Source organism: Sander lucioperca, chromosome 5 (assembly GCF_008315115.2).
Source record: "Sander lucioperca isolate FBNREF2018 chromosome 5, SLUC_FBN_1.2, whole genome shotgun sequence".
In the NCBI taxonomy this organism is placed as follows: Eukaryota; Metazoa; Chordata; class Actinopteri; order Perciformes; family Percidae; genus Sander; species Sander lucioperca.
This window is the reverse complement of record NC_050177.1, coordinates 24,881,133-24,906,906: the sequence shown is the minus strand read 5'-3', so window position 1 is coordinate 24,906,906 and position 25,774 is coordinate 24,881,133. Positions and strand designations below refer to the sequence as shown.

At 40.0% G+C, this 25,774-nt stretch overlaps 2 protein-coding genes across 3 annotated transcripts; one reads left to right on the top strand and one right to left on the bottom strand.

Moving 5' to 3' along the window:
* Positions 1-185: 185 nt before the first annotated feature.
* On the bottom strand, positions 186-25,774 carry cpda (carboxypeptidase D, a). Of its 2 annotated transcripts, none has more exons than XM_031297304.1 (21): positions 25,128-25,774; positions 18,206-18,453; positions 12,449-12,591; positions 12,113-12,282; positions 11,164-11,582; positions 10,856-11,047; positions 9,925-10,092; positions 9,460-9,569; positions 9,152-9,254; positions 8,628-8,770; positions 8,372-8,541; positions 7,974-8,276; positions 7,601-7,796; positions 7,270-7,405; positions 6,929-7,075; positions 6,512-6,610; positions 6,353-6,417; positions 5,953-6,084; positions 5,457-5,642; positions 3,290-3,392; positions 186-2,682 (listed from the first exon to the last, which is right to left on the bottom strand). In XM_031297304.1, the coding sequence occupies exons 1-21, from the start codon at positions 25,772-25,774 to the stop codon at positions 2,456-2,458; spliced, it is 4,107 nt and encodes a 1,368-aa protein (XP_031153164.1). In that variant the 3' UTR covers positions 186-2,455. The 2 variants fall into 2 exon arrangements, with proteins under 2 accessions (XP_031153164.1, XP_035857112.1); XM_036001219.1 differs by having other exon boundaries at positions 25,124-25,372.
* Positions 3,742-4,874, top strand: LOC116048297 (uncharacterized protein C22orf31-like). Its single transcript, XM_031297305.2, has 2 exons — positions 3,742-3,862; positions 4,213-4,874. The coding sequence occupies exon 2, from the start codon at positions 4,222-4,224 to the stop codon at positions 4,750-4,752; it is 531 nt and encodes a 176-aa protein (XP_031153165.1). The 5' UTR covers positions 3,742-3,862; positions 4,213-4,221; the 3' UTR covers positions 4,753-4,874.

The window sequence follows — 25,774 nt, the reverse complement described above, 5'->3', positions numbered from 1 at the left end:
CAAATGGGTGATTTCTTTTGTAATTTTAAATAACTACGAGAAATGTGATGATGTGGTTACCCAGGTCAAGGACATTGACATGTAGAAAGGAGGAGCAAGGGATTGCACCACTAACCCTGCAATTAACTGTCAACTTGTTTGACTGAGTTGTTCGTTATTAAAAATAGCACAATGCTACACAAAAGCAAGAGAGACGTGAGAGGTTTTATTTTCATTGTGCTTCATGAGTTTTTGTGCATCTTAGCATGTCATGATCAGAGGTTTTTTATTAAATGTGGTGTGTGTAGATTCATGGTTAACATAAATTGAATTTATTTTCCCATTTACAATTGGCAAACATTATTTACAGCTGATTCTAGTTTATATAAAAACTTCACACCAACACTGGCCCTGACTTCAAAATTCATACACACGCATTCACACAGTATAAGAAAGAAAAATATACAAAACTGTCTCTCTATACAGATCAGGTTTAAATTTACTGACAGCTGCATTTGTTAAAAGATGAAATTAATCTCTTCTCAAAGTAACTGGAAATCAAAACAGATTATTTAGTGAATAAGTGTGTATCCCTTAAAAAAAAGTGTTGCATGGCATTCCCAAAATAAGAGCCACCTGATTTTAATGACCCAGTGCATCAAATGTAAAGAAAACCACAAGTTTGTTTTTTGGCATTTCACCTGATTCGCTAGAAGATGCTTTAAGTTAAATGCTATGCCACGTTGGACATTTTAGCACAGGATTGTCAACACAGAGGTCTCGCTTTTTCGTCTTCATAACTCTCCACTCGTCCAACCTGCTTATAGATTTGCCATGAACCCCACTCAAATGTTGTCATCCAATGACTGAGCTTTTTTTAATATATGAAAGAAATGGTAAATTACTGCATTATTTGGCACCAGCTTACGATGTACTTTGATGCCAATAAGGCGATCTGTCAGTAGCCTCTTCTTCTCACCTCTCATAACAATGGTACTTATGGTACGGAGTAGCTTTAAACTGTTGTGTGACAAAAGTCTCAACTCATTTTTGCAGCTTTCAACCACATCTCACAGTCGAATGGATGATGATCTATGCCCTTTGTTTTACAATAAGTGTGAATTTTCTTTGCACTGGACCTTTAAAATCGTGTGGTATGGGTGGCTCTGACGTTGATTCGCAGACAGTGATAATTAATGGACGGACAAACCTATTATGACTTTTGCACTCCAAAGTATTGTTTAGTGGAGGAATAAACACTAACACATTCAAATGAAAACAGAATTGATAACATCATCCAAAAATAGGGGAAAAAGACTCAACTTTCCATGTACAGACAAGTTTGAAATTGACTTACAACCTATAGTTAAAACAAAATGGAAAACAAATACATTCTTTTTTTATGATTGTATATTTATAATTTGTTTATTTGCTCGGCCAATGATATGGGACAATCCTTGCTTTCCATTTAGTGCAAGTGGCCTGCAGACATACACATTAGAGCACCCTGCACTTACTGGGAAGGGTATCATTCAAGCATTTCATTGGTAACAGATTCTCCCTGATGCTTTAAAGCTTTTGAGAAGCTCGCTCTTATGATTCTAGCCACAACATTGCCTCACTGGAAAAATACAAAAACTACTGAAACCAGGCTGGCCAGCCTCGAGTCACCTATGCAGAAACAGTGCACCGTTGGAATTCAGCAGTCCTTTATTTAGGATTTCTCTCTTTCCCTACCACCTGAGTATAGGATGGATCGAATACTATCTATTCACTATGTTGCTGCTTCCTGTCACATACTACAGCCCGACTAGACTGTAAACTTTACAGAAGACAAGGCACAGTGTTGGATTCAGTCTCCCAAAGGCTGAGACACTTCAATGTGGCAATGCTGTCTTGAATAAAAGACATTTCTAATTCCTTAGCTCAAAGCGGTATAGAAAGAAATGCATGATATAAGCGGGGAGACTATGTAAGATTAAGCACTTCCATCCAGAGTTCTTCACACATCCATTAAACAAGAGTTTATTTTGATTTATCGACTGGAACCCCTCAGCCAGGCAGGACAGGCAGTGGTCTGAAAGAGCACTCTTGCGTGGCTCGAAAAAGAAAAAGCTGCAGAACTCAAAACCTGCTATAAAGGACGGATGAGGGCCACCGTGGACCAAACCTTCCCTCATGTATCACCTTCTTTGTCATTTTCTCCTGATCCGGTCAGGTAGAGATGGAGCGAGCCCTTCAGTCCAGACACCAGCAGGATGCTCTTAAAGTAATAATTTAGTAGCACTAATAACTGAGTGACTGGGAGTGAGTCCTTAGAGCTTGTTGGTATAACAGAAGAAAGCGTCTTTATCACTCATATCTCGATCATAATGAGACAGAGTTCTAGAGCTCAACATGTTCCTTGTGGGTTAAATTTAAGGGGGGGGGATCAAAATAAAATACTGAGCCAGCAGCCAAATTGGGGCAATGGTTCTCAGATTTTGTTGGCATACAGTGTCTCCTCATCGCTTTCACTCTCGTCCTGAAACTCGTGAGCAAGCAGCGACTTCTTGGAGCCCATGGAGGTCAGCCGGATCTCATCGTCATAATCGTCTCTGTGCTGTCGCAGGCGGTGGAAGCCATCTTTTTGACGATTAGACTTGGCTGCACACACACACCAGATGATGCACGCCGTCACCACCAATGCTGTCATGGAGGCTGCTGCACGGAGGAAGAGAGAGATACACAACTCAGCGTACAGTTATGCAGTTTCTAGCTGGGAGAACTTTATAAAAAAAAAAAAAAATTAGATTTTAAATTCAAATCACACCTAACAATTGATTTTTGTTCTGATGATTAAGCCCACTAAACAAGATCGCACTCCCATAAGTGTCGACAAAGAAAAAAGTCTTGGTTTAAACTGCTCGTAAAAAAATAAATAAATAAAAACTAAAAAGGAGAGTTAAGTGTACTTCAACAGTATTTCAGAAAGGGAATTATTGAGTGCATGTCATCTGTGTGAAAGATCACAATACTAACATACTAGATGGAGCAAAAAAAAACATTTAAGAGGAGAATTGTTTAATTTTGAGACTTTTTAATTACTAGCACGAGTTACAAAGCATGCTAACTGTTAAAAGGTGTTTGTTTTTTTAGGAACATTGAATCTAAACATGAAACTACAGGTTGCGATATTGTTTTAGCACACTGCATTAGCCAAAGTGATAGGTTTGTGGTTTTAGTTTTTTTTTTTTTTTTTATGTGGACAGGTAACATAATGCATATAGTCAACACTGGTTACAAAAGGCCTTCTCATGGATGTGCTTACCTGCACTGGCCACCACAAACTCTCTGGGCAGGCCAAAGATGCTGTTGTCCATGTCAAACTCAATGATGATAGACACAGCCGCTTCATAGGAAGACACCACCACCTGCAACACAGCAAAATTCCTTCAGTAAGCCTATGAGCCCTCTGGAAACATTGTCAGATCGGGATTACAGTATAACAGCAACATTCCTAATAGGATCAGAATCTAACTAATTAAATGTTTCCCAGTCTTAGTTTGGGTGTGGTACCCTCTGAATATAAACTGCTTTACTAACTTTACTTCTTAACTAATTTTACACAACGCTCAAAATGCAAAAACATAAAGAAAATCAATCCAAATCAAGCTCGACCACATCATCTCGTCCATGCTGGGAGTTTCTCTAAATGGAGGTATAAGGCATTTAGCTGTCTGCTAAAGCTCCCCGCAGAAGTGGCGTTAATTACCTAATTAGCAAGCCTCATTTGCAGGTGTTACTGCTTAGTATAATCTGGTGCAGGTTGTCTTGTATGTCGAAAATAGGATTTCAGCGCTGGCTCATAAAAATCCTAAATTACACAGCTATCTTCTGAGAGGTAAACCACAAGAATCTCAGAATTCACTTTTGTAACTTTCTTGACATTTCTGAATAGCAAGTGCAACGAGTCTCTCGTCGATTCAGTGTCATTTTTTCAGTGCAGTTCAAAACAAATAGGGATACTAGACCCAAAGCTTAAGAAACAAGGATTTCAAACTGTGGTTTCAGACCTGATTCAGTAATGTGACCTGAACACACACACAGTTGTTGTCAAAGAGTAAGTGATCCTAATTTCTTTCGGGGTTTTTTCATTGCCAATATGGTTTACTGGTATTTTTCTGACAGCGTGACACAAGAACCTACAGAGGTACCTGAATCCACTGAAACTAATGTCACTTTAATTTCCAGAGGAATGAAATGCGTCCCTATGGTCTAAGGCGGAGTATTCGATGTCCTAAGAAATATGGGGAGACTATTAAAGAGAGGAAATACATGTTGGCCCCAAATTATGATTTGGACCTTGTGTGTGAGCAGAGTGAAGCCGACCCCCAGAAACTCCCGGATGACAGGTATATAAGGAATGCTGCTGTTCTTCCAGATCTCAAACTATCCCACAGAGATGGAGCCCTCACTACAGAAGAGAGGACCTCCAGCAGCGTCTCAACTAGCCAGCCAGAACCTCTGATGATCCACGGCTTCACAGTACCAGAGTACCAGCAGACATATCATTCAGTGGTGGATCCCCTGCTTTTTAGGCCTTGCGGGAAGCTCGCAGCCTACAGTCTGGAGCTGGGCCGTAACATTAAGGAACATCTGTTTAAAGAGCTGGCCTACCCCACGCTTCAAATTTCGGAGCAGCCAAATGGAACGATGAAGATAATTGAGCGATTTTGTGTGCTCCGCCCAACACCTTTCTTAGATATAGACAGTAACGGGGAACCACAGTAATATTTTCCCACTGACTTTCTATGATTTTTTTTGTACGTCTCTTGATACTTTATTTAGACTATTTTCATTTACCTTGAAATGTAATGTAGCTGCTGAATTTATATTCCTAATGTTTATTGAAAAAAAAAAATGCTGTCAAAAGTTTGACCTTTGCGACAAAGCTCCTCTTTATAAACAGTTTAAAAAAAGGATACTGTACTAAAATCTATGAGGCCAAAACCTGTGATGCTGCATTTTTAATTGGTTTGCATAAAATGCTTATTATATCAAATTATTTGTACATACTGTATGTGTTTATGATCGCCACCTGTTCAACAGAGCACATGTGGTTGCCACCGAGGCACAGATGATTTCTGCTTTCTAAAACTTCATCATAAAAATCAATACTCAAAACCAGACAATTGTAAGCCGCTTCTTTTACTCAGCATTATCATCCCCATTAAATGCTTCTTACGTCACATCTTCAAAATGTTCATGTATAAATATGTAAACGTTTTCAAAGGCCCAATGCATGATTTGTTTTGTTTTTTCATCTGAGGTACAAAACATTTGAATATGTGTATGCATTTCAAGTGATCATAATTGAAAATATAAATTAGACACTATAACTTCGATTTACTTGTTGTCAAGTGTTATCCCATCATGGCCATCTTTCTGAAAGCTAGTACATTCCTAGCTGCATAATATATTTTATAGTGGTGTACCTCTTGACGTTGTTGTTGGTAGCCATCAGCAACAGCTTCAATGTTGTGGTTGCCAGGAGCCAGCAGTGCATGAAAGTAGCCGCCCTCTGAAGTAAAGACCCTCACTCCCCCATTCAGTACAATGATCGCCCCAACAATAGGCTTTCCACTCTTGTCTCTCACCACGCCACGCACACCTTTATGGACCTGGATGGGGTAGAAATGGAGGGCAAATTAGGGTTGTATGATAGTGGGGGAAATTATCTTAAAGAGTTCACTCAAAAATCTAAATCCTTGATTTGAGAACTAAATATTATGTCTTTAAAACACTTGTTTAAAGCTAGAGTGCTCACAAATTTAAAGTTTCCACACTGCTGCACTACTCTCTGAAAATATCTCATTTAAAATCGATTACAAAGGCGCAGAAGTCATAAAATTGTTAAATATCCATATGTAGCAATGAAGAAAAAGTCCATTAAACGTCTCCATGTTGTGCTGATAAAATCTTGCATCATACCTCCACCAACATGCTTAGGAGAGCCTTCTTGTTCTCAGCCCAGAGTGGGGTCAGCTGCTCAGCAGGAGGGAACAAACAGCAGCCACTATACACTGTGATCTCTGGACAGTGGCCAAAGTCCATGCTGAAGTCCTGGGAGGACACATGTACACAACATGACACATGAGACAGTACTGGGTCAGAAGCCCATTTCTGGCTTTGCTTTAACTTAACTAAAATTATATATAATATTCAGCATCTCAAAACGGTTTGACAAACTGTCAATAACAGTCCAACTCCATTGAAAAATGAGAAGTGTTTTTCATTTCAGATCTTATATCTTGATAAAATACTATGTAGTGGCAGCATGGATGCCAACTGCAGTAACTGAAGTCACAGACACTGGAGTGGAGAGACTTACCTTCATGCTCCCCATATGACTTTGTCTCTCTGCTGCCCTCATAACTCCATCTGGGATGTTGCCCACTGGGTAACAGAAAAGTTCCATGTGGTTATTAATGACTCATGATTCAATACCAACACGACAACAGGGATTATTCATAGTACTTCATTTACATACTCTGCTCATTATTTGAACATCCAGTGCCCCCGAGGTGCATCTTAGGGTGGTTGTTGGCATAAACACTTGCCAAGTACTTCAATGTGCCCTCATTTTCAACTGGAAAAATAAAACAAAAAAGAACATAAAACCACACAGCCAAAATCAGTGATGGGATGGTGCATCATTTGTCCTACTCTTTGCAAAATTGCTGATGTATAATGTTTGTTTATAACTATAAATTAAAAGCCTGTCAAGTCCATCTTCAAGCTGTGAGGAAAACTAACACACAAATCACCATCCCTGGGCACTGCCCCTAAAGGTGGTTTTAACTCAAATACTAGATAAACTGAATTTAAAACCTTCATGAGCAAATACACTATAAATAATCTAGTCAAGTATTCAAACAAAAAGCAGTTTTCGGCAAAATGGTGTTACCGGACTGGACAGGCTTGTCATAAGGGTAGGTAGCTACAAGGGAGCCTCCATCGAGGGCTACAGACAGAGTGTAGGCCTTGTCTAGAATCAAGTCCATCATGGCTCTGGTCTCTGGTTGGGCCTCCACCACACGCTGCGACGCATTACCTAAAAAGGGGGCATTTTGGATAGAACATGCTTAGCTTTTTATGGCAAGTGTATGTACGATGTGCAATGACATTAATTTGTGACATTCATAACAAATATTTGACAATTATCAGTTTGAATAAGTTGATTCAATATTTTTCTTTGTCTCTTTCTCTCAATTCAAATGCACACAAACACAAATCCATACAACTGACCAAAGAAATCTGTGTCCAGATCCTTGCCATGAGCATTGGTCAAGCCCTGGATGGAGGTGCACTGCTTCTCAACAGCCTGCTCTCGTCCATCTGGGTTGATGGAAGGCACGATGACAATCCGGGTCTCATTAATCAGCTGGCGAAGGGAAACAGAGAATGAACAATTACAGACTTGGCTGAATCATACTCAGAGAGTGAACAAAGAATTTTGTGTATTACTATGAGGAAAATGAACTACTTTTTAAAAGGTTAAAGTTAATGAATGCTGAACAAAGCCAATACAGTCCAGGCTATCAATATACTAAGTTTCCTGAAACACCCCAAAACTCACCCTGGTGATGGCTGGGTTCTTGCCATAGTTGATACACAGGAAAAAAGCAAACTCCAGCAGCAGCTCTGTGCCCACTGGGGCATTGCCATGGATCCCTGCTACAAAGCGGATCTTGGGCTCAGACGGTTCAGCTTCTCCTGGTTTGTTGGAGATTTCCAGAGCCCAAATAGTTCGAACCTCCACACTTTGGCCCAAACTGGACACAGAGGAGAAGAAACCAGAATATAAGGCAGTATTGTAAGTTAAGTTATGAAACACAGAGCCAATCTGGACAGCACTGACTTTTTGCAAACAGAGGATGAGAGCAACAGAGGTATGATCTCAAACATATATGTATCCTTAAAAAGGAAATGACTTTGGTTGGTTCAAATACCTGCGTAAAGATGTAATTTGGGGAAAGTTAAGTGTGAGGCTTCTCATAAAGCCGGACAGCTCTTTGTAGCGTCTGTAGCGGAAGCTGTTCTCTGTGGCCGTGCTCTTGACCAACTGCTCCAAACCCTGGCCAAGAGAGAGGTCCTTGATCAAGCTCTGGAACTCCTTCTCAGATGGGTTCTGTGTGGGTTGGGGGCCCTTGGGAGACTGGCCATTAGAGTCTGAGTGTACACGTGTCAGTCTGAAGTCCAGCACCTCTACTCTTCCCTTTGGGACTGTGACGTAGGTCCTCATAGGTGTATAACTGGACAACAGAGAAGAAGAAGACATAACAGCACAGGAGTATATAGACGTCATGGTAAATTATATTTGTTCTTCCTTCTCAAATCCATATCTTACCCATGGGCGGAAGCAGTGATATAGTAAGTCCCAGGGACTAGCAGTCTCCAGTAATCTCCAGTATGAGCTGTGGTGATGTTGTGGTCTATGTCCTCCACACTAATGGTGGCATTGGGAATTCCTGTGCCATCCCTCATGTCAGACACTGTGCCTTTTACTCCACTGTGAACCTACAGAGACACATAACCACATGAGTAGATAAACTGGGTAAAGTGAAGAGAAAGCTAAGGGGAATGTTAAGATTTGAGCTTATTACCTGGTGTATAAACTGAAGCAAGGCTCGTCGGTTTTGTTCCCAGTATTGTGGCAGGTCCTTGGCCATGGGATACTTCACACAGCCCAGCTCAATAGTCACCTCAAAACAGTTGGTGTTTAAGTAGTTCCAGTCCTGCATGCCACCTGGAAAAAACATGCTCCTTTAAACTTCATCTCAAACTTCATGATCAACTGCACAAAGTTAAATTGTGGCAGATTTATTTTAAATATCCACCATGTAATTGCAATATTGTTTCCACTATTGAAGAATCAGTAACACTGAAGACTACAATTACAGCTTAATCTTTTTTTTTTTTTTTACTAAATAAACCTTTTGCAGATAAACTGTCTTAACTTGTAAACAAACAAATAAATAAAAAAGTTTGAATTAGCCAAATAGGTATGGGCAAAGCTTATTTTTTACATAAAAACAACATTTTCCACATTATGTAAGTTAACTCAAAACAATTCAAACACAAAGGGTGATTTGGCTGTGGGAAAAACAAATGACAGATGTAGGCTTACCAGGAACATTGTACCATTTGGCACCATTGGTGATGCCATCCTCAAAATATTCATCCTGGTACAGGTCCTGACAAGGGTGTCCATTGTGCATGAAAGGATTCTCCTGCACACACATCACATACAAGTGAGAACACAACAATGATTTCTATTGAGGTCAAGTTTCAAACCTAGTCTCTCCACAGATTACAGAAAAGGCCAGTGGCTTTTATCTGTCCTAACTCTAGATTTTGATTTCAATTACAACATGAAACTACAAGCAGACATTATCCCAGCCTGAAACCGATTCAACAGCAACAGTGTCCAGTTACCTGTGAGTAGGCTCTAGACACCTGCTGAAAGACTTTGTCGTCAGGTGACTGGCTGTACCTGGATAGCCCTTGTTTGTCATCATCATAGGGGTAGTTAACCACCAAGGAGCCTAAATTCCACAACATAGAGATAAGACAAACCAGTAAAAAAAAAAAAACATCTACATTTGTAGTTGAAAGTATATTTCATTATGCATAACTGGTTGACATCTCATAATCTAGCCTAATATCTATTTAAACTGTGGCTCTAGAGCCAAAGCATACAATCATAGCAGTAATCACCTAGGCTTATTGATGTAACTTTAAAATCCAATTCTGTGTTTTGTTACCCTCTCTACGATACATAAAACAAGCAAAACATATACAATATTCTAAATTACAAATATGAGAGATCACTACCAAATGGAGGAATTGATACTGAAATACAACACTCTTTGGCACTAAAAGCTCAAAATGAGACCGTACCTCCATGGAGGTTGGCTGACAGGACGAAGGGAATGCTCTTCAACCAGTTCATCACAGCTATAGTCTCCGGCTGTCTGGGCTCTGTGATGGTAATAAACTGGTCTGGGAAGTTGCGGTTCAGGTCAAAATTGTTGCTGTTGTTGCGCCCTTTGTAGCCCTTTATATCACCTGAGAGTAAACAAGTACTAGTGATTAGTCACCTAATGTATCTGTAACCACAGTATTGTACTACTTAAAGATGTAGACAACTTCAGCTCCACTTCCCCTGTACTTCCTGTTACATATCAGCAGCAGCTATCGGCTAAAAGATATTGGCAAACAGAGGAAGTACTTTGTGAAACTTTCCCATACTCAAAAGGTTTTCACAGAGACACAATGGCACAACTAAAGCCGTTTCAACCAGCAGATGGGGTGAAGCGTGGAGTATGTAAGGAGATAGAAAATTCCCCCCAGCACTAGAATGTAGCTTTGCAAGCCCTGTTTCATCAATTTGATAGCGGTTAGCAACATACACTTGAGGAATTTTAGTCAAGTGATCAAATTACTGTTTGTGTCTGTAATGTTACACCTTTGCTCATGTATCCAAAGCAATATATCTAACACCTGTGTGACCTGTATACTAAAATCGCTAAAGTCGGGTGACCAGATAGCTCAGTTGGCAGAGCGGGCGCCCATATATAGAGGTTTACTCCTAGACACAGCGGGCCAGGGTTCGACTCCGACCTGCGGCCCTTTGCTGCATGTCATTCCCCCTCTCTCTCCCCTTTCATTTCTTCAGCTGTCCTGTCAATAAAGGCCTAAAAATGCCCAAAAAATAATCTTAAAAAAAAAAAAAAAAAAATCGCTAAAGTGATTCCATACTGTGCAGATAGTGTTACTTTACTGTTGCCTGTGTAAGAACTTCTTAGCGTGTCCCGTGTGTGTCCCTTACCCTCAGTGGCTACCTCATAGCCGTCAGGGTTCATTGAAGGCATGATGTGAATGCGGGTATTGTTGACCAACTGAGTGACCTCCGGGTCAGTACCATAGTTACGGCACAGGTACTCGATGAGGTTGAGCAATAACTCTCGGCCCACCACTTCATTACCGTGCATGTTGGCTATATACTTAAACTCTGGCTCACCTGACAATGAAACAAAAAACAAGGAGGTCAGAGTGAAAATTTCTGCTGGAATGCACACACCACATGACATGTAAACACAAGCATCCCAAATCCTTTTATCAACTCCTAAGGCATACCATGCTCATGGACAGTGGGGTTGTCTGAGATGACCATCACATAGAGCTCACGGTCTTCCACGGAGCGGCCAATCTTGTAAAGATGGACAATTGAGGGGAACTCGCTGCTGTACTTGAGCAAGAACATTTCCATGTCTGCGTAGTTGTGGTGACGAAATTCCTGAGGCTGGATGGGCTGATGTTTAGGTGGAAGTAAAGGAGGACTGTTCTTGCTGTCCTCAGAAGGAACCACCCGGGTCTGGGTGGAGTCAGAAGAGTTGGTGGTGGTGGATAGGTTTGGATCATTGGTGGATGGCATGGAGTATGTAGTCACAGGGATGCCACCTGCAGCCTCATTGACCACAGGCGCCAAGGTAAAGTTAAGTTCTGTGGCTTTGCCCTCCAGGACCTGGACACTGTGGACTTCCATTGCTATGTACCTGTGTAGAGAGAAAAAAACATAAGCTTAAGTACTTCTTCCACTTCACCTTAAAATAACCAAGAAGTGCCAAAATTAGATGACATGAAAAAAATGCATCCAGTGCAGTTTCCTTTTAAGCTCTCTACCATGAAGTAATTCACAAATAAACCTGTGAAACACACAGAGTAACCCTAAAGAGGAAGTCAGTTATGTTATGCATTCCGTTAGTACAGCACTTGTGGGTAGAGCTGTCTAGGACATGGAGACTGAGCTTCATTATTTGATAGTCTGAAAGAGCAAGATTATAGATTGTGCTTAGTTCATTGTGATCTGGCAACAAGAAACAGGCAACAAGCAGAGATGAACGCACCGCTCACTGTGCTGTCATTAGTCATTGCAATGAAATTTGTTTGAAAGTTTATTTTTTAAAAATAAAAAACATTTTCCAGATTATGTAATTAACGTATATTATGTAAATTAACTAAAAAATCTCATAACCTCTGTTTTTGAAAACCTGCTATGTGAAGGATGTTCAATAGTATTACACACCCTGGGGCCACAGCTGTGATGTTGTATGTTCCTGGGAGTAGAAGGCGGTAGTAGTCCCCATATTTTCCTGTGGTCAGGTTGTGGCGAATGCTTGCCACCACAATGCTGACATTGGCGAGGGGAGTGCCAGTGATGGCGTCTTTCACATAGCCACGAACACCTATACGGACCTGGAAGACAGCAGTATTGTAAGAGCATCTTGCTAAACTGGAGAAGTACGGCAAAGGTATCAGGCTGGGTTTGATTGTGGCATTGTCCTTTTAAATAAACAAAAACAGAAGGCAACATTATAATGAATACTGATGTATCCCATTTTTTTTTAGATATAAGCTCTACCTTTTCTATGTAGGCTAGTAGGGATTCCCTGTTCAGATCCCATTCCTTATGGAGTTCAGAAGCAAGAGGATATTTGCAGCAGCTCAGCTCCATGGTGATTTCCAGACAGTTTCCATAGAGGTAGTTGAAGTCCTGCATCCCTCCTAGATAACAAGCCAGACATGTAATAACAAATCATGCTAGAAAATGGCATAACACTTCCAATTACATATATAAAAGAGAAGGATGTTTCTAAATCCAGGAATTAAACCGATGTGTACAACATATAATCGTAAAGTAAATTCTTAGACATGCTCTGCTTCACTTAATTTGAACCCTACTGGGGCCAGGCCAATTTATTAACAGGAAAGGCTTGATTTTTGTCTAAGATAGTGTTTAATGTGGCAACAAGCCATGACATCTGCAGTAAGGCAAACAGAAAGACCACAGTAAGACATACTGACTGCTGGCCATCCCACTGGAGCGACAGCAGGCAGCCAGAGGCTCCCTGGCTGGAGGGTTGCCATGACTGCCTGCTGAGTGGCTGCAGGAATCCAGTAAAACAGCCACCGTTTGCCACTTTGCAACGGTCAAAGTGAAAGGGCTCTAACACCAAACACTAACAAATAACTTCAGCAAAGCAAACAGCCTCCAAACAGTCTAGATAATGAAGACATCAACCACACCACAACAGAAAATGATGGGCTTTAACTAGAGCTGGGCAATATATTGATATTATATCGATATCGTGATATGAGACTAGATATCGTCTTAGATTTTGGATATCGTAATATGGCATAAGTGTTGTCTTTTCCTGGTTTTAAAGGCTGCATTACAGTAAAGTGATGTCATTTTCTGAACTTACCAGACTGTTGTAACTGCTCTATTATTTGCCTTTACCCACTTAGTCATTATATCCACATTACTTTTTTTTTTTTTAAGATCAATCGATTTTTTTTCTTTTTTTTAATCATTGAAAATACAGAACAAATAAACACACATTGAAGTTATATCCACATTACTGATGATTATTTATCAAAAATCTCATCGTGTAAATATTTTGTGAAAGCACCAATAGCCAACACTACAATATCGTTGCGGTATCGATATCGAGGTATTTGGTCAAAAATATCGTGATATTTGATTTTCTCCATATCGCCCAGCCCTAGCTTTAACTATCTATGATGCACAGCAAAAACAAGCACATTCTTTGACTTGTAAGATGTTTTTCCTGGGGTCCACATACATGTATTTACAATGCTTTAACGAAAGTGGTACACAAAACACCCAACATCCACAACCCCAAGATTTTGCAGTACTCCACTATATGGGGTGCCATGCCTATTCAGTGCTTTGTGCAACCTATTTTATTACTTCCTTTTTGTACAGCACTATCACTGAACAACCATTGCCAGAGATTCATACTTCTGCCTATTTTTGAACAATCCGTTTGCCTGATGATGAGATCTTCCTGAAAGTCATAGTACTAAACGATGAAAACTAGAGGAAATGCAGTAGAGAAAATTACAGTGGATCTCTTACAAGCTGAAGAGAAAAGCTGCAGGCTGTTATGTGGTACATGCCTTGGCTCTAGAGCAGGCGTACCAAAATATACATCACAAACATAAGTTCCTCCGAGTCATCCCAGGTCAAGCAGCAGCTGTTTAGCGGTCTGAAACTTGGCGAGGGTGACTGGTTAATTCACTGTAAACTGTAAAGAGCAACTTCAAAATTATTAATGGCTCATCCGGCACGTTTCAATGTGTTTCTCGGTTGTCTGTTTCGCATTGGTCTGACAGAACAAATAGACTTCATTTTTAATAAATACAGGAGGGGCATCCCCATTGTATACCCCTGAGTAATCCATACTGAACACAACGGGGAAACCCAGTACTGAACTGGTGGGTACAAACATTTACACAGGACAATAGGGGACCATGCCCTGTGAGCTTATTTTGAATGTGGTGGTGTGTAGAGGTGTGTCAGGGTAATTCATTAGAGGTTTTACCCCGTGGTAGCAGCAGAGACAGCAGGGTGCTATGTCAACCAAACCAAACGTAGCCTTTGAAAATTCTCCCCTTATGAATAAATAATGCTAGATCTACATTTAGCTGTGACAATGTGTGGAAATCCATACGCAGCTGCTCCAACCCTTTTCTCCAGTCACAAGACTTTAGGCATCCTGTGCTTAGTTAACTTGAAGTACTTTGCTCAGGTACCATTTACAAAATGTAAACATTTCCCATATGCTAACCGAGTATGACAAACACACAGACTGACTATGGCAATGTGACCCAACCTAAAATATCCTGTCTATGTACCGGATCCAGTGACACACCCTGGAATTGGCAGGAAACCAGTGGCCAGACAATGGAGCCAAAGTCAGAGCTGATAGCTGAACTTGCTGTGTAGGGCACAGGGATGTTTATAAAGTCACATGACTTTTAATGTTTAGTGATACAATGCAATAAACTATTTTAGTCAAACATTTAAAATGATAATCCAGGAGGGAAAACTATTTAAGAAAGTATTACTGTCATATAACTGTCAGCAAACATTCCAAAGCACTTTTAGGGCTTCAGATTACCACTGCTATAGAGCTGTATTTCCATACAGTAAAATTATATTCTTGACCTTGTTCTCTTGCATGTCTAAAGGCAGTGACGTGTATCTTTTAACACATACTGGATTACAACAACCTGGGCTTACAGCTTTGAACAAATGACCCATAAACATTTTGAACAGTTTAGACTCTGAATCAATGACAAATGACACAACAAAGTGAACACTGTACAAGTCGAAAAGCGTACAACCAACAATATACATTTTCAACAACACCACAGTGGCCTAGTTATGTGCTGAGAGTTACACAAACCAAACTACAGATCAAAAGTAAAGGACGCCCTCCAAGACCAAAATGTGTCAAAAGATTATGAGTCAAGATAATGGTATGCTGAATGATTATTTCAAGCCCCGACTGCCACACACAAAAAAAAAAATCTCCTGTCCCTGACTCCTGGTCCTGGCTCTTTGCCTGAGCCACTCATTATGTCACACAATGTGCTGATCGTATCCATCATCTACCATTAGCCCAGTTTCAGCAGTGACATTTCATCCACTGAGACATGTCAGACAGATACAAGCAAGTGTATTCAACTGCTTCACAGTTTTGCTGTCTATCTACATCTTGAGATATGAACATAGCTGCTGCTAAGAGCTTTAATAGCTGGCTTCTATTACAGCCTGAACCTGCCTGAATAATACTGGCTGTTTTATTTGAGAAACAGCGACAACAAAAGAGGTAATCTTCAGCTAAAACCGCCATTCAGTCATCACTGTGCTTTTTTTATTTATGATGACAATTAAACCCAATGTTTACACGGATAAGTACCAGCAAACTTTTGCTGTAGTTTAAAAGTGTGTGCAAACGGCTTTGTTAATGATATACAGCTCCAGTTCCTGGTGGTAAACGGACAGCGTGACATGTCATGATATAATATCAAGCTTAAAGCTATATAAAGTGCGTAGTTTCTCTCGCACCCATGAGGAATTCTAAGTAATGGCAACACCACTGTTGTAGCATCCACATAATACAGCCTTCTGTAGTCACGCACGCGCCCCCACCCCTCCACCACACAGTTGCTAGTAGCCAAGGAGGACACAGAGAGTTAAAAAAACATGATGGACTCTTCAGAAGTCGCGGACAACAACAATCTTCTAAACATAGCCATGTTGAGAAATACAGAGAGAGTTTTGTGAAGCTGATAGTCTTAATAGCTTTGTAGCAACTCATTTGGCAATGGCTTTAACGGACGTTCATTAATATCATAAAGTTACGCACTAAAGCTTTAAAGTGATTGCAGCAGAACAAATACTAGTTCTTTAAGGAATCCTGAAATTAGGTGTCAGTTTAACTACACATTTCAGACATCTGCTTACAGCCTGTAGATTTCTTCCAAACAATCATCACAATACTGCCACTTCATAACACCACAAACTTAGAATTACACTCATATTATATGGTTAAAAATCAGGGACTCTTAAACTGACTTAAAATATTGTCCTGATGGATCAAATCAAGTGTTGAACTGAATTTGAATGATTGTAATTTGGGAGCAAAAAATGGCCCCTGCACAGGGAGAAGCTGGCTCCACTAAATGAAATCAGGAAATGTGCACACTAAACATCTAACACACTTGAAAGAGATGTAAGGTAAGGAATAACATGGGAGCAAACGAGGTGCTAGTTCTGGAGAGCTAATCAAGTCAATTAATCTGACCAAGGCAAATGCTAACTAATCAATGGGAAATCACCAATTGGAAGACACACTATCCTTACCTAAAACTGACTGCAACAAAGCACATCTCAACAGGTAAAGCAGTAAGGTAACATGAAGCTACAGACATTTTAATCACCACCCGCAGAGGTAGAGAGTATGCTGATCAAATTTCTGCCTAAGTGATACAGAGAAGAAGTTTTTTCTGAACCCAAATTAACTGTAGAAGGTGGGGAAACAGCATAGTCTGCATTTACTTAAGCCATTAAAGACACTTAAATGAGGACGGGGATACACAAAGCCTATGTAATATGAGTCAGAAGAACATTCAATCTAACAGTCCATAGGCCAGACACATAGCCCAGTCTTAGCTGTCATGGTAAACCTGTCTACGGCTCTAACACTTTCAGTAATTACAGGCTTTGGCAGAAAAACATGCTCAGTAGAGCACTCTGAGCTTAAGTGCTTACATTTTGTCAGCGTTTTGACACCTGGCAAACCCAAAACCAGGCCACAATGTAGCGTAAATGCTGAAGTATGAGACTGAAATGTACCAATGTTACCAATGTTGTGGATGAAGAATCAGTTTATTCTCTTCTATGTAGCTTTATTCACAAAACCTTTAAACTGTCTATAACAAGTTACACAATGCAGCTATATGATGTGAAACAGGACTCTCACAGTAACAATGAACTTAGCTTCATGTTGCATTTGAACTATGCTTATTAAATGAGAAAATAAAGCTACCGGACACTGCTTCTAAGCAGCTTTGGAAAGAAAGTAGTTCAAGTTGCTCTCTGAAATGTGATCTTCAGTGGGAGAAAACCTTGTCACGACAATGGCTTAAGCTCTATTACACCAAGTGTATGGGAAATTATAATAATTTGGTCCTGAGTCTTGGTCTCCTTAAACAGGTTGTAGTTTGTGCACACAATTTGTACAAATCCACATACTGTACACTGAAAACCAACGCAAATGTTCCACCAAAACAAGTTCCTTCCTGAGACTATTTTGCTAATCTCGCTGTGTCTGGAGATTAGCGCCGCCCAAGACAATTGTGATTGGTTTAAAGAAATGCAAACAATCCAGTGTTTTTTCGCCTATCCTGGAATGTATGTGTGGTACAAACATCCTCTTACACAACAATAGGTCTTCAGTCAAAGAAACGACACGCCAATCCCACTTGGCCATCTCAATGGTAACACACAGCCTAGGTGTCTCACTTCCAAGTGTTACATATTTTAGCTATTCTGTATAACAAAAGGTGAGAAGGTACATTGAGGTTCATAGGACACTTGCAGGATGTGACCCCACAGCTGAACTTGGTTTTAAAACTGGCTCCGGCTGAATATCCTCATTTCCACGCCGTGATAGTCAACAACAACAAAATACTGGCCACAGTTTTCTGATTTCTGATCATCTGTGGTCACTCGCAAGATTCAACTACAGGTATTAGTTATCGATCACTAAACTAGGCATTAAAAAAAAAAAGATAATCTTACCAGGCACGTCATACCACTGCGCGCCATTGGTGATGCCATCTGTAAAGATTTCTTCCAGGGCTTCAGGACAGTTTGGCTCACCAGTCTTCATCACAGGGTGGTTCTGGGAAAACACCAGGGCTAAGTAGCGAAACAGGCTGTCGTCCTCTGACTGGCTGTAGTGGCCCTGCCGCTGGTGGGAGGCCGAGTCATCAAAAGGGTAACTGGCAACCACGCTGCCGCCATGCAGGTTCCCTGACAGCACGAATCTGGTAAGAAAATGGCACATTTTAGAGGTTTGCTTAGGGATCTCTTTAGGGTCAGTATGGACAGAGAACAATGACTCGTTGAATGTATGAGCATGCAAGAATTCTATTAAGATAAAGTTTTTTAAAAAATGGGATTCTATCCATAAAAAGTTATAAGGACAGAATTCTACTGCGTGAAGCTGCATAGCAGCCCTGGATCCCGGCAGGGCCATTTTAACTGGATGAGTATTCGTGAACATGCAGGGTTTAAGTCTAGTCTTCCACACCCGTCATTATGGCGTCCCAGGACAGCAGTTCTTGCTGACTTTATTTTGAGTAGAGATGGTCCGATACCATTTTTTTGCTTTCCGATACCGATTCTGATACCTGAACTTGCGTATCGGCCGATACCGAGCACTGATCCAATACCAGTGTGTCATATATTTTATTATGTTTTAACAACTGTATACTACTATCCCTGTATGGATGTGATATGATTTCTATCTTTGTTGTACGGTCTGGCTCAGGTTAAACTCTTTGTGAAACATGAACAAACACAAACAATGAATGCCACAGAACTTTCTCTTATTATCCAGTTTGACAGTCAGTTATAACGGGAAAAAGAACATAAATAAACTACTTTAACGTAGATTTTCTTGGTTTGTAAATATGTAAAATACTTACCTAGAAATCATTTCTTTAAATACTTGCAGTTAAGGAGTTTCATAAGATTGCAGGCTCACTCCCTGGATAGACCTCCCATGTCAGCTTCAGAGAAGTTTATTGTAAGTAATAAGGATGCTCGAGGTTAGCTGTCAGTATTGTATGGTATGTTACGATCCAATTGAAAGGACAACTCCCACTGTAGACTCAATGCATGGAGAGACGACTTAGAAATAAATATTACAGAAAATGAGTGGGGAAATGCTTGTCTAAAAGGCACAAAGACTATAAATACAGCACTGAAACTCATACAATACAAGTGGCTATTCAGAACTTATGTGACACCTGTAAAACTACATCGCTACAACCCTAACATTCCTGACAGCTGTACTAAATGTAGTGATAGTGTTGGCACTCTGCTGCACTGCATGTGGGAATGCCAAAAAATCCTGTCATTTTGGAAAGACGTAACCTACATGGTTTCACATGTGACTAATATGGTAGTTCCACTTGAGGCAAAGCTCTGTATATTAGGTATTTACCCTGATCACTTTACACCAGGCCGCAAAAATGCACCCATGATTGTTCTATCCTTGAGAGGGGGTTGTAGCTGATTCTGTGGTCTGGCATGGACCAGTGGTCACTGCCACTAGGGGCACTAAAGACACTGGTCGCGACCAGCTCCTCAGTGGTCTGCCCTGTGGTCCCTGTGGTCTGTGAAGCGGCTTTAGTATTTTCTCCCCTTTCCTGTCGTTTTGGCAGCACTGTTAGCTGGATAAATGTCAGAGATCATAATCTTTTGTCTATAAAATACACTATATCAGATATATTATGATTATTATTGTTATTATTATTGATTATGAAGATCTGTGTGGTCAGGACCAGCTGGTCTCTGGCACAGACCAGTGGTCACAACCACTAGGGGAGCTAAAGACACTGGTCGCGACCAGTGGCACAGCGGTCATGACCAGCTTCTTACTGGCACAAATAGTCCAGGCAAAGTAGCGTTTTACGACAGACTAATTGTAAAATTATTTTTTGCAGCTTAGATCATTTCTATGAGGTGTCCAGAACAACATACTAAAAGTCCTAAGAAATCCTAGTTGAGGAAATATGTTAAATTCTCATCAATCCGAGATGTGTGCCAGTAAGGCCAGACAACAATACACCCCAATGGGGCTATTTTTTTCCTTTACTCCTATCAGAATGAAACTTTACACAATAAAAGTACCCATGAAACGTAAAAATGTTTGTATTACAAGTTTCTTTGAAAATGAATTTTAATATGCAAATGAACTATACACTAATCGAATATGCCCAAAATACACCCAAATAGCCTTCATTTTTTCCTTTACTCCTACCACAATAAAACTTTACATAGTAAAATTATACATGAAAAGTAACTTTTTTTGTATTACAAGTTTCTTTTGAAATGAATTTGAATATGCACATGAGCTCCACACTTATTGAATATGTCCTAATTTGCATAGGTAGAAACACCATTCCTATGTATGACAAATACATCAGCCCAATCTTCATCCAATCATCCTACTGCCAATGGGTGATGGCAATGCTGCTTTTAGACTGGCCTCTAACCTGAAAACTGCCTGGCTTGTAGTACCTCCCCCGCCGGTATAGTCTTCAGGGTCACGGAGGCACAGAAGCCTCCCCACCACAACAAGGTAGCAAAATGTAATCTCACCACGTTACTAATGACTAGGGCTATTCTGACTTTCTTCTGATGTTATCTGTGGGGGAATGTCATTAGGTAAGGGTTGTTTGCAAATAAAAAAAAAAAAGAATTTAGAAAGCAACTGGAGGCAAGATTGTGCAATCAATTCTTAAGGTCAATATAAGTCTTTTTGTGGCAAGTGACCCAGGTAAGTGTGGCAAGTGACTTCAAATTTATCGTATTTATGCATAAGTTAACCTACTGAATGGACATGAATGTGTGAGTTATTTGGCCCCTGTTTTCTACTTGTGGCTTCTTGGCCATAAGTCAATTAGGCCTAGTGTTGAGCTCATTTGCATATTTAAAATAGATTTTTCCAAGACACTTGTAAAACAAGAATGTTACTTTTCATGTATACTTTCACTGTGTGAGGTTTGACTGTGATAGGAGTAAAGGAAAAAATAAGCCCATTAGGGTGTATTTTGGGCATATTCGATTAGTATATTGAACATTTGCATATTCAAATTCATTTTCAAAGAAACTTCTAATACAAAATGTTTTACTTTTCATGTTGACTTTAATTGTGTAAAGTTTTATTGTGGTAGGAGTAAAGGAAAAAATTAAGCCTATGTGGGTATATTTTGGGTAGCCTATATTCGATTAGTGTATAGCTCATTTGCATATTCAAATTCATTTTCAAAGAAACTTGTAATACAATTTTTTTTTTTTACTTTTCATGGATACTTTCATTGTATGAAGTTTTATTCTGATAGGAGTAAAGGAAAAAAATAGCCCCATTGGGGTGTATTGTTGTCTGGCCTTACTGGCACACATCTTGGATTGATGAGAATTAAACATATTTCCTCAACTAGGATTTCTTAGGACTTTTAGTATGTTGTTCTGGACACCTTATAGAAATGATCTATGCTGTTCTATTTTTGGCTCCAAAATGAGTTACTGTGCCTGGACCAAAAGGGCACTAAAATTACTGGTCTTGACCACCTCCTCTGTGATCTGTTCTGTTGTTTGGACCAGTTGAGAGATCTGTGGAGTGTTTGTTTGTATTTATTTTTAATACAACTTTTCACGTTTCTCACTGTGTTAGCAGAATCGCCTAATGTGAGAAGCCATAATCGTTTGTCTATCCAATGTTATTGATCACTATTGTTAATAGAAATCATAATAACAATGATTAAATTCTTATTATTAGTCGTAGTTGTATGAGTAGTACTATCGGTTATGCAGGTCAGTGTGTTTGTGACCTGCCTCACAGTCCTGAACAGCTCCTCACGACAAGCTCCTACCTGGCACGGACCAGTGGTCACTACCACTAGGAGCGAACACTGGTCTGTCTTGTGGTCCTTGTCATCTGCCTGTTGTCTTGACCAGTTACTGAGTGGTCTTTGGAGTAGTTATTGTACATTTAATACACCTTCTCCCCTTTCTCATTGTGTTGGCAACACTGTGCTGAATAAATGTAAAAAATAATTTAAAAAAAATCATTATCTTTTGTCTGTCAAATATTATTGATCATTACTATTAATAGAAATCATAATAACAATGATTAAATTACTATTATTAGTCGTAGTTGTATGAGTAGTACTATCGACTATGCAGGTCCGTGTCTTCCTGACTGGTTTAAACTGTTGCATTTTAAAAGAACAATCATCGAGTGATCAGGTGCTGGATCAATCAAGATGATTCGACTGTTACTTTTGTTAGGCTACTTAAGTTGAATTTTCAATTAAACTTTTACATTTTTGTATTTCATTTGATGTTGCTTTGTCACTCAACTCTACATTATTTCCTCCACTACATTTATTTGACATTAGTTTCTAGATCATGATTTGATACAAAGGGTAATGTGACAAGCTTTTAAAATGCAACACATTGGTAAAGTTTAAACCAGTCAGGAAGACACGGATCTGCATAGTCGATAGTACTACTCATAAAACTACGACTAATAATAATAATTTAATCATTGTTATTATGATTTCTATTAAAAATAGTGATCAATAACATTGGATAGACAAACGATTATGGCTTCTCACATTAGGCGATTCTGCTAACACAGTGAGAAACGTGAAAAGTTGTATTAAAAATAAATACAAACACTCCACAGATCTCTCAACTGGTCCAAACAACAGAAATAGATCACAGAGGAGGTGGTCAGGACCAGTTTTTTTACTGCCCTTTGTGCCAGTAAGAAGCTGGTCATGACCGCTGTGCCACTGGTCGCGACCAGTGTCTTTAGTGCCCCTAGTGGTTGTGACCACTGGTCTGTGCCAGAGACCAGCTGGTCCGTGCCAGAGACCAGCTGGTCCTGACCACACGGATCTTCATAATCAATAATAATAATAATAACAATAATAATCATAATATATCTGATATAGTGTATTTTATAGACAAAAGATTATGATCTCTGACATTTATCCAGCTAACAGTGCTGCCAAAACGACAGGAAAGGAGAGAAAATACTAAAGCCGCTTCACAGACCACAGGGACCACGGGGCAGACCAGTGAGGAGCTGGTCACGACCAGTGTCTTTAGCGCCCCTAGTGGTTGTGACCACTGGTCCCTGCCAGAGACCATGGTCCCGGGACAGACCACAGAATTGGCTACAACCCCTGCTGCTATCCTTGCTTCAGGCTAGGAGAGTGATTGCATTGAGGTGGAAAAGTATGGACGGCCCTACACCTGGAATGTGGTTACGAGAAATGGCGTCATGCTTGGCACTGGAGAAATTAACTTATGTTGCCAAAGAGAAACTAAATAAGTTCACAGAGATATGGGACACTTTTATGCAGTTCCTGGAAAGTGACCAGACTGAAATTAATGATTAAACTTGAATGATGGCGCTTGTGGAAGCTGGCATGTCTCTTATAAAATAAACAGGACCACTATCGATTTTGTTTTATTTATTTTCATTTCAATTTTTTTTTTCTCTCCTTCTTCCTTGAATGTTTATGCTGTTGAGGGTGGGGGGAGGGGGGATGTTCATAATGTTACTGTCCCTGTGACTGTATATTTTCTATGTGCAAAACAATAAATATATTGTTAAAAAAAGAAAATGTAGATTTTCTTTAGGGCTTTATTATGTGGTATCGGATTGGTGCATAAACTCCAGTACTTCCCGATACCAGCATTTTAGGCAGTATCGGAGGCAATACCGATACTGGTATTGGTATCGGAACATCTCTAATTTTGAGTTACACCTTTTACCCATTAAGCTGTTAAAATAATTGTTGACATATTCATATATTTATACATCAAGTTTTAATGTTAAACATATATGTGGCACAGTGAATATTTAAGCTTAACTGTATCTGTGTATGGCTACCTTACCTATAGGCCAGTAAGCCTATCATCAAAGTTGGGTAATTTTGTTTTCACAAATAGGCTGATTTATCTTTGCGAATAATATGTTTGATTTATGTTACTGTATATTTTCAGACATTTCAATTTAAAAAAAAAAAAAAAAAAAAAAACCTTTCTGAAAAATGTTCAAACAATATTTTGGTGGCCCCTCTGCAGTAACTAACTATGAAGACCCCATAGGGGGTAGATCTTTGCTTTATTGAATAGCTTTTAGCATATAGCCAGACAGGAAACAAGGGAAAAGAGAAAGGGGTTCAACATGTAAAATAAGGTACTCGACCAAACCATGGACATTGTGTTATATGGTATGTGACCCAAATATTCAGCAACCAGGACGCCCCCTTAACTTTGTTTTTGATTAATCGATTGATCTATAAAATGTACAAAAATAGTGAAAAATGTCCACCACATTTTCCTGAAGCCCAGAGTAATGTCTTCAAATTGCTTGTTTTGACCGACCAGCAGTGTAGAGCCCACATATACTCAGTATATCATCAAGTAAGACAGGGAAACAAGCAAATATATTACATTCAAGAAGCTGGAACCACTGAATGTTTTGCATGTTTGCTTGAAAAGTGATTTAAAAAAAAAAAAAACTAAACAAATATTTGATTATGAAAAGAGTTGCATATTGATTTTCTGCTGTTTGTTTAGCTCAACTAAGTGCACCTCAGTCTTACACACCATGCCATTATGGTGTCTCAGTTAGGTAGTTCTTGACGTTATTGTGTGAGTCACACCTGCTACCCCAGTAGGTCTTAATAAAGGAGACAAAGAACAGAGTTGCTCATTGACAGGAATGTTTGTCACTCTCCAAATCCTCCACCGTGAGATACACATTTACCAAAAAAAAGTATTTGAGATCAATGAACTTTACTTAAATCATTCCAACCTGTGCTCTGGGCAACAATACCTCAAACAAATGGACACTGTGTGTTACGTGTGCAGTGTTAGTGTGTTTCATAGAAGAGGGGGGACTCACTTTTTCTCCTGGATCCATCTGATCATAGCCATGACCTCGGGGATATCAGCTGGATTGACACGCGTCTCATCGTACTGGTCAGGAAAGCTTCTGTTGAGGTCCATATTTTTGGCATTATTTCGACCCCCATTGTCGCCACTGCAGTCGCCCTCTCTGGACTTCTCAAAGCCGTCAGGGTTCATGCTGGGCATTATGTAAATATCCGTGGTGTTCACCAGCTCAGTAATACGCGATTCCTCCCCATATTTAGTCAGCAGATACTCAACAAGGTACACCAACACCTGCCTGGACACAGTTTCGTCGCCGTGCATGTTCCCGACGTATTTAAATTTGGGTTTCCCCGGTGTGTCACTGTTGGGGTCCTTGGTGATCCGCATCACCCAGAGCTCTCTGCCCTCAACAGACTGACCTATGCTCGACAGGTTAGCTACGCGAGGGTATTTCTCAGCTAAAGACTTTAAACGCCCGGTCAGGTCAACATAATTGTAGTATTTGTTGTAAGTTTCTACCGTTTCCTCCTGCGAGGTGCTGACGCTTCGTGTGCGCAGCCTGGCGTCACCAAGGGAGACAACAAGAAAGAGAAGAACGGCGAAAAGTGAAACCCGGAGTTTCGGCGTCTTCGAGAGATACTCCCAAATCTGCAACAT